The 10,156-nt window shown below is 39.9% G+C and overlaps 1 protein-coding gene across 1 annotated transcript in view; it reads left to right on the top strand.

Annotated features, from left to right (window-relative positions):
* Nucleotides 1-10,156, top strand: part of LOC106875684 (integrin beta-1) — a 71,092-nt gene that overhangs the window by 30,619 nt on the left and 30,317 nt on the right. The window contains exons 7-8 of the mRNA XM_052971058.1: nucleotides 2,938-3,021; nucleotides 5,754-5,837. Of these exons, the coding sequence (XP_052827018.1) occupies nucleotides 2,938-3,021; nucleotides 5,754-5,837 (168 nt within the window). The remainder of the gene's footprint in view (nucleotides 1-2,937; nucleotides 3,022-5,753; nucleotides 5,838-10,156) is intronic.

Here is a 10,156-nt window from a genome sequence, read left to right as displayed (position 1 = left end):
ATATATATACATACATACATACATACGTAACATACATAAGAATATATCACGTGATCACGTGACCGACCGCACAATCAGATGTTGTTACACATCGCTGGCCACAATGTGATTTAGCATTGTTTTACCCTTGCAATGACGCCACCCCACTGGCAAGGCGGCCAGGCTAACTCCCCTCGATCTAAGTGGAACTGGAGCAACGTGAAACGAAGTGTTTTACTCAAGAACACAACGCGGTGCCCAGTTAGGGAATCGAAACCTCGATCTAGCGATCGTGATTACAGCACTAGGAGTGGCTGTGTGATATGTAGCTTGCTTACGAACCACATGCTTCTGGGTTCACTCGCCCTGCGTGGCACCTTGGGCAAGTGTCTTTTACTATAGCCTCGGTCCGACCAAAGCCTTGTGAGTGGAGTTGTATGTGTGTGAGAGTTTGGGTGTCCGTGTTTGTCCCCACCCCATTGCTTGACAACTGATGTTGATTCTTTACGTCCCGTAATTTAACAAAAGATACCGATAGAATAAGTATTAGGCTTACAAAGAATAAGTCCTAGGGTCGATTTGTTCGACTAAAGGCGGTAGTCTAGCATGGCCGCCGTTAAATAACTGAAACAGATAAAAGAGTATATATATATATATATATATATAGTTAATTCTACAGCTGAGTGAACTGGAGCAACATGAAAAAAGTGTCTTCAAGAACATAACACAGCTCGGTCCGGGAATCGAACTCACTACATCATGATTGTGAGCCCGCTACTCTAACCACTGAGCCATTGCACAGACTTCGGGTTATAAGATAATCGAAATAGGACTCAATGAGGTAGTGCCTACACGATCGCTTGACTTGCTAGAAATAGCAGCCAAATATCTCTTTCATCATTTCCTTAAATCTTCTTTTAATCACTCATTATGATCATAAGAAATTAAAGCATGGTTGTAATCAGAGACGACGTGAAACCAAACAACAAAAATCAAAATCAGTCACACACTGAATTCGTTAGATATACAACGACAATCTAACTATTTACATTGTAACAAAGGAAGGTAATGAATTAGTAGAATCATTAAGGGCATTGGATAAAATACATTGTTTTATTTGTTCCGGGTCTTTACGTTTCGAGTTTAAATACAGACCATGTCGTTAGTGAAAATTGTCCTTTTGTTTTTATTCATGGATTATTGTTGTTTAACCCTGAGTCTGTTCGAATAGAGAAATCACAACCTAAGGCATTCCAAATGATTTAATACAGCAGTGTATGATTTGCCTAATATGGGATTGTTATTTCTTGCGGATCCACTCTTATTAGCTTGTTGGATTATACAATCAAACATTTATACTAAATATTAAACAAAATGGATGGCAGGGCAAGTGGAAACTGTACAACATGTTTTGCATATGAACCTAACGCTTGACTTGCTAGAAATAGCAAGAAAATCTCTCGTACATCACTCAATAAAAACTGGACATATTGAATAATGTAGTTCGACATAAACTATCTATAATAAGAAAAGCGAAATTCTGTATGTTCGTCTGGAACCTCTGTATCTCAGTCTACATTGGCTCTACATAGACATATTATACCTTTTGGAATCAGGATGATCCTGGGATTGAAAAATCTGCCCTTCATTTGGTTCTTGAACATCCAGCATTGGAATCTGATTTCAAAGCATTTGGGTTGCTATTTCTAGCAGGTAAAGCTTGGCTAATTCATGACATCTTGGTTGTTGCTTGTCAGGTGACGTCAAGGATCAAAGGGGAGACAAATGACATTTGCTTTGTTGATTTTACATCAAGATAAGAACTTTGGGACAAACTGGTAAGCAATTGGCATTCAACTTGGGACTGGAACAATAAAATGTTTGCATTACAGAATTAATTCTTATCCGTCCTTAACCTCTGATCAAGCACCATCGGAGAATATAGTTACTAGACGAAAAACTTTAATCTGTTTTGATAAGAAATAGTATTATAAATATTACAGTTTTACCAGATTCTTGATGTGAAACCGTGTGTTTAATCAGATATTGCTATACATGCACTATATACTTGATCTTTACCTCAACTTTATTAGCATTATTTTAGTCTGGTTTCCTTGTCTAAGGTCTTTCGTCACACATTCTATGACCTCATTACCGACTCACTATCCCACGTATCTCCTCTTTTTCTGCTTATATATACCAAACATAGTAAAAATATATTTTGATCTAATTTTATTATCAATGATTGAACTGTTATGGTCGTTTACTAGCTGAAATAGGTCCCAAATCTTCTCCTAAGCCGCGTTCTTTACTGTCATTAAAGTGAAAAAGACACGCTAGATTATATAACCCTGGACACGCAGAAAGACTACAGGGTCATACCTGAACAAATTTTGATCGTTGGTTTTTAAGTTGAAGTCCAAACTGAAAATAAACAACAACAACATAGAAAAATATCCAGAAGATCCTAATGAGTTTACTTTTTAAATTTTAGCTTAAATATTTTTATTTTCATTAATTTGAACTATCTAATCGGTATATGATTACCGCCCAAAAATTAAACAATTCAAAAGTCATTATAAGATCTGGCAGTTATATGATTGGCTATATTTCACTTTGGGGATCTGATATCACCATAAAATGCCCAGAATTATAACCACAACGAAAAATAATAAGATTCATTACCAGCTGTATGCTTCTGCTTTAATCTTTAATAATATAAATTTCACAGTTCTCTCCCCGGCATCTCTTGACTACAAGAGTAATTTTACTTGTGACTGTTCTTCCCATACCAAGGAATTAAATTAAATGAATTAAAATTTAATTTTGGTTTATCGCATTGAAGTCCATATTAAATATCTTAATATGGTTTTAACTATTTGTTTTCCATGCAGAAAACTTGGCTGGGAAATTTTATAATGACTTTAATATTTTATTTTTATTTCATTTACCTTAAAGGAAAATGTGGGATGGCGGAACGAATCGCGAAAGATTATTATCTATTGTTCTGATGCTCCATTCCACTATGCAGGAGATGGACTGGTGAGTAGATCATTTATGAACATCATATATGTAATTTTAGAAAATCCTATGTCCATGAATAATAATGATAATAATAATAATAATAATAAACTATGTGCTTATATCACCAACGAATTATCCCGTAAGCGGTAGATCTTTAAAAATCTTTTACCATCGAGATAATTGGTAACAATGTTCTATCGTTGACGATACGTTATGTTATAACAAAGAATACCCTATGTGTGTGTGTGTGTGTGTGTGTGTTTGTGTGTTATCTTCGAACGTATGAACATTGAATGTTTCTTCGTCAAAGGAGTGTACTGCTGAGATTTAGTATCTGAACCGTTTATAACAATGTGCTTCAAAATAAATATATAAAATGTCCATGAACCCTTTGCTATTTAACGACTTATAAACCTTCGTTGTCGCTACAATGTCTCAAAGCCAACGAGTGTGTCTTTATGATGCCGGTCGATCACCCGCCAGGACTATCAATAACATCTTCCTCAAATTACACTCTAACTCTATTTCTATAACAGCATTTACATATAAAATGCATGTTAAGAATATAAATTGCCAACATGACTTAAGTGACTCTGTTTTAAATGTAGAAGTTTACAGTGAATATGTAATTCCTGATGGGCAAAAAATGCATGGATAGTCCTATATATACATCTTAAAAGACCAGTGATCATTGCTTTAATTCTTGATCTATATACGCCACTGAAACCGTGAAACCGGCCTCATGAGTCAATATACCTCGAGAAGGAGCTTTATTTATTTATTTATTTATTATCCACATTATAGCGATATAAATCGCCCCCAGTACTTGAACGACATCGTCTTAGATAATGAATGAAATGGAATGGTGGATTGACAGAATTAGTGGTTCGAGCAAAAAAATAGGGCGGTTGATTGGCTAAATTGGAGGAGCGATGGAAAGAAAGTCAAGCAATTTAACGTTCTAAATTTTTAAATTTTGCTGGATCGAAATTTGTCCTTCATTAATCCGGGCTGGTTAAATAGACACGTGTGAAGTAATGAAGTTAATATAATCGGTTGGACCCTTTCCTCAGAATTTATAAGAATTTATTTTGTCATCAGAATTCATTTTGTCATTGGCAGATAAGACTGAGAACTTTTCTTAAGGGATAGTTGAACAACTTAAAAGTAGAATGATCCGTCATTTGGAATTAATTATGCGTCTACAATGACGGCGGACGATTGGCATATTCCTTAAGCACTTTGAACGAAATATGTAATGGTATTTCTTGCTGCTCTGAGTTTAAATCATACCAAGGTTAGTTTTGCGTTTCATCCCTCCGGGATCGATAAAATAGATTGCCAATCAAGTACTGGAATAGATCTTATCGACTGAATTTCTCTTCTCAAAATTGCTGGTCTTGTACCTAAATTAGAAACATATATTTACCACTTAAACTATCAAAAAGATAAAAAAAAATTCGTTCAATAAGTTTTGAATTAGCTTTTTTTAAACTACAATTTCCGATCAATATTAATATTACGTGATTAAAATCCATTTGATTTGTCCATCATTACGGGATTTATAACATACGTACGAACCGTATAATATCGGCTTCAAATTTTGGCAAAAGACCAGCAATTTCGTGGGGAGGGGTAAGTCAATTACATCGAACCCAGTGCTCAACTGGTCCTTATTTTATCGATCCCGAGGGATGAAAGGCAAAGTCGACTTCGGCGGGATTTGAATTCAGGATCTAAAGACAGACGAAATGTCGCTAAGCATGTTGTCGAGCGTGCTAATGATTCTGTCAGCTCGCTGCCTTACGAACCGAATAATATCAATATTTTTTACATGTTAGGCGGCGAGCTGGCAGAAACGTTAGTACGCCAGGCAAAATGCTTAGTAGTATTTCGTCTATCTTAAGGCTCTGAGTTCAAATTCTGCCGAGGTCGACTTTACCTTTCATCCTTTCGGGGTCGATAAATTAAGTACCATTTGCGTATGGAGTCGATCTAATCGACTGCTCTCCTCCCTAAAAATTTCGGGCCTTGTGCCTAGAGTAGAAAAAAAAATTTTTTTACATGTTTTGTGCACCATAGAAATATGAAATCATAGAAACAACACACACACACACACACACACACGCACACATCGACAAACTACAAAAGAGGTTGGATGGAATAGAAGACTAAATTTATTTAATGACACAGGGATGAAAACGTACATCTAGGAGTTTTTGTTTCTGTATTAGCAATCTTACGATTACTGCCCGCCATCAGCTTATGCACTTTTGATGCACACTTGTTTCTCAATAATGCAAATGTGCGCCGAATTTGCATAAGCTGATGGCGTTCAACAACCGTACAATTGGTGACAGGCTAAAGTGCTGAATATCAGTTTCCATACCTGTTCTATTTTACACACACACACACACACCATGTAAATGAGAATTAAACATTTGCACTATGCATCAGACAGAGTTCAGATAACATTAAAGACAGAGTTCAGATAACATTATATCATAAGGATTTCAAATTTTGGCACAAGGCTACCACATTCGGCGGACGGGCTAAGTCGATGACATCGACTCCAGTGTCCAACCGGTACTTATTTTATCGATCCAGAAAGGATGGAAGGCAAAGTTGATCTCGGTGGAATTTGAAACCAGAACGTGAAGACGAACGAAACGCAGCTAAATATTTTGCCTTCATGTTTAATATCACAATGTCTAATTCAATGCATTTCACAATGTATGCGGCTCATTCAGCTTGCAGGTGCAGTAATCCCCAATGATGGCCAGTGTCGCATGAGAGGGACTAAACCGAGTATATACCAAGGAGCGGAGATTCAGGTAGAGGCTTGTTACCTTCTCCTTCTTCTTCTTCTTCTTCTTCTTCTTCTTCTTCTTCTTCTTCTTCTTCTTCTTCTTCTTCTTCTTCTTCTTCTTCTTCTTCTTCTTCTTCTTCTTCTTCTTCTTCTTCTTCTTCCAAAAACAACAACAACAACAATAATAATAATGATGATAGTAATAATAATAATAATATGCAGTACCTCTTAGTGGCTCTCATGGCTTTTGATCTTAACTGATTGGAAGTGTTATCGTTTTGTCTTGGTATAAAAGATGGACTACAACAAATATTCTGCGTGACACCTCAAATTTGCTTGTCAGTTGTGTGACCTTAATCAATTGAGCATGTCCCTTAGTGGCTGACGATATGTGCATCTCTGATCAAGAGCAGAAGTGGTGGGGGAGCATCATAGCCATGTTTTGAGAGGAATTCTTTGGGGTTTGAATTATTCACCTTTGGAAACATAGGTGTTGCGTTCAACATCCTTAAATAAACTTTATTCAGAGACCTTTTGAGGGGATGGGCTCCTCGACCTGAAGAAAATTCTAACTGGGCCCCACCTGCAGGGTCATGTCCTGTTTATCTTGATATGAGATCACCATGTTGTGCACATATGATTGTGATGCATGTGCCTGTTGTACCCTTATCAAACGGATAGCTATGGTGGATATATCGGACTTCATATATTTGTACCCCGTTGTCACTTTCATGGTATGCGTTGCTCTCTCACTCAATAATAATAATAATAATAATAATAATAATAATAATAATAATAATAATAATGGTTTCAAATTTTGCCACAAGGACAGACATTTTGGGGGAAGTGGATAGTCGACTGCATTGACCCAGTGTTTAACAGGTACTTAATCTATCGACCCCGAAAGGAAGAAAGGCAAAGTCAACCTTGGCGGTATTTGAACTCAGATCGTGAATAATAATAATGATAACGATCCTTTCTTCTTTGGCAAAAATGGCCAAACGCAGAAGAAAATGGACAATGCAAAACAAGGGACAACCGGGGGCTTAGCATAAAAAACACGTGTATAAAATAAAAACAATAACAATTAACAATGAAATTTAAACAGTAATACTCCTCGAAAATGAGATGTTCTACTCAGGGCCAACCAAAGAACCCTACACATCCTGGTCACCCACATCTCCAAGAGCACCCCAGGTAGGCAGCCATCTCTCTCGTCCTTATCCCCCTACTCAGCCTACAAGCGTATAATCAAAGTATGCCCATTCAGACGAGCTATCCTCGCCATATTCATCCGCCTTCCAACAAAAATACTGGGGAAGCGGTGACACTTCCCACTCACCCCTCACTTTCCTTGACAAAATGAAACTTGAAAAAGTCGATGAGGGCTTGACTGAAGAAGAGAGTATGTCATCAGTCCTTTCAGCCTCGTTCGCCACGCTCCTCTTTTCGCCATAACCACCAGAGAGAGGAAAACTGCCTACCCTTCCCGGTCAAAGGAGGGTGGTGGGATAAACATTACGATGGATTTGGTCAATAACTGAATTCGTCCTAGACGCGTGAAAAGCTGTTCGACAAAGCACCAGAAGCCTGTCATGCCCGGACACTGGACAAATACATGCACAACCGTTTCATTGCCCTGCATGCATCCCAGACAGGCCGGTCTGACAGCACTTCTATGCTTGTAGAGCTTGTCTCGAACTGGCAGAGCCCCCTCCATCCAACTCAGTAGCACTGCCGGCCAGGAATTTCTCTAAATTATCAACAGGTTCTCCAGAAAAGACCAGCTAATTGATCTTCTCCATCGCCCAGAGTTTCTCCGAGCGCGTCGTCGCTCTTGTCCGCCACTAATCCCCTATAAATCTGCATTGTAGAACCGCATTTCCCAAATAGCAGAAGACGGTGAGCGCCTGCCGACACTTCAGGTACCAAGTGCCCTTTCTCTGTCTAGCTTGATCCAGGGTTAAGGAAACACAAGAGATGTTGCAGCTTCAGCGCATGTCTGCGCACCATTAACCACGGTATGCCCAGTCCTCCACTCAGCAGATGCTAACAAGAGATGGACCGACTGACGAACGGAATACATGCCTCTCACAGAAAGCAGAAGAGTAAGTGTTCCAGCTTGATCAGGAACGAAGCAGGGCGACAGTCAAGCGGTAGTAAATGACGCAAGCGATGGACACATTCACCGCTTCCATCCGACCATTCAGAGATGGTTTCCTGCCGCCCATTTCTGGGTTAGACTGACCACCCTGATCATTAAGTTCCCCCCACCCAGTATTTATCCGCATGAAGCTCGAGACCTAACCAGACACCGAGCAATTTAACCGAACCTTCCGTTCAGCGCTCGACGACGTTGTCGGGTGGCATGGAGCTGTCTCTGTAGGTATCGAGCTGCATGCCCACCGACCTCTCCTGGTTAATTTTTGCTCTTGTCACCGCTTGTATTCTCCAGGGTTAGTGTCCATCACCTTGATTTCCGAGATGCCCGACACTATTGCAGTGACGTCATCCGCGTAAGCTGACACGAACATTCCGCATCCTAGTTCACCGGGATACCCCCTGACACATCCAACTTCCCTGACACATCCAACTTCCCTGACACATCCAGCTTCACTGACACATCCAGCTTCCCTGATACATCCAGCACTCCCATTGGCTAGTCCCACCCTGTCCATGCGTGTATGAAGATGGCATTCTAATTGCCCATTGACGCTAATGAACGAGAGGTCCCAAGGAGATCCTTCAAACATCTGAAGAAATCTCGCTGCCTCGCTCCAGTCAGAGCGTAGACAGCGGCTAGTCTAAGAGCGCCATCATCACTATTGCTCACATCCAGGGCCACCAACTCACCATCCGGGTCAAGGTAGATCGTCCGTACCGCGAGATCTAGATCTTTCCGAAACTGCACTGCCACCCTGCCTCTCATTCAAGGTCAAGATAGAAATCTCAAAGTCGCCGAAAATGGGAGCTAATGTGCGCGTATTAGAAACCCTAGTATCGCTGGCGGCTACCACAACCAAACCTAGTCACCTGAGACGATTAAGCAAGCGATCATGCTTTCAGTACGACTTCAGACCATGCAACATACTCTAATAATCATTAGATTCCTTGAGAGCAAGAAAAATGGTGGGGGTTACTTACCCTACCAATGCTGCTGCAAGGCGCTGGCCCGCCTTCTGAATTTAGCTGGGGTTCCTTTGGGGGGTTATTTAAAAGTCTGCTCGGGGCATTTACGTTCGGGGTTCCCACGTTGTAGGAGAAAATCTCCCTAATGTTTTTGTATATGTCCAGGATCATGCGCACTAACATTAAATATTGTGGCACTTTAAAAGTGCTGGTGTCGTAAATTGCATACCCCCTCTCTCAATATCCTTATTTTGTGCAATGCGGGCCATCAGTTCTTCGTTGGCTCTCCTCACAAACATGAAATTTGATGTGGTTGACTGCTATTGTGTGAGCTTTCTTTTGGGAGTAAGGAGGGGTTGTGATATTGACGTTGGTGCTAGTGGTAGTACCAGTGGTTGTGTTGACTGTTCTGGAACTGGTGGGAATGACATTGTTTTCGATGTACCTGTATTTTGCTGTGAAAGCGTTTCCGCGTTTTCTTGTGTGATGATATGAGGCCAGGTATTTTTTCTGTGCCTCTTTTTTCTTTCTGTGTTTTCTATTTGTGCGTGTGCGTGTGTGTGTGTAGTTTCCCCTCGTTTTCACTTCAAGATGCTGAGGAGCAAAGGTCTGTTGAATCTATCCTCGGAGTGTGTGTGCTTTTATGTTTGTGTGAATGTCTATGCCTGAGTGTCTGTTTGAGAGAGGGAGAGCTGCGTTGAGACGCACCCAGGGTAATTCTTTCAGATGTTTTTCCTATTGATGTTGATGGTGATGATCGAGTTGTTAGGGCTGTTGTCCTCTCAGCTGATTTTCTTGTCATATCTGGCGGTTTTATTGGTTTCGCAAATGTAGGTGCAGTTGTTGCTGTTGTAGTTCTAATTGACGGTAATTTTATCTTTGTTGATGTTGATGTTGATGATGATGTTGATGATGATGATGATGATGTGATATATTGTCTGTGTTGTTGCTAATATTGAGAGTCGGTTGTTGGTTGCAGGTGGGGGGACAAAGATATTTTTGAGCATTTAATTAACTAAGATCCATAGAAGCAATACATACATACATACACACACACACACACACACAGATACAAGTTTTTTCATTCTCTCTCTGTTTATTTTCTCTTATTCCTTTCTGTTGAAGAGCGTAGGCTCGAAACGTAAAGGACTTTCTCACTTTCCTGAGAGTCAAACTAATACACCTGCTTGTTGTTCATACACCTGTCTTTATCTT

The sequence above is a fragment of the Octopus bimaculoides genome, chromosome 1, assembly GCF_001194135.2.
Source record: "Octopus bimaculoides isolate UCB-OBI-ISO-001 chromosome 1, ASM119413v2, whole genome shotgun sequence".
NCBI lineage: Eukaryota > Metazoa > Mollusca > Cephalopoda > Octopoda > Octopodidae > Octopus > Octopus bimaculoides.
This window is presented reverse-complemented; position numbering and strand designations above follow the sequence as displayed.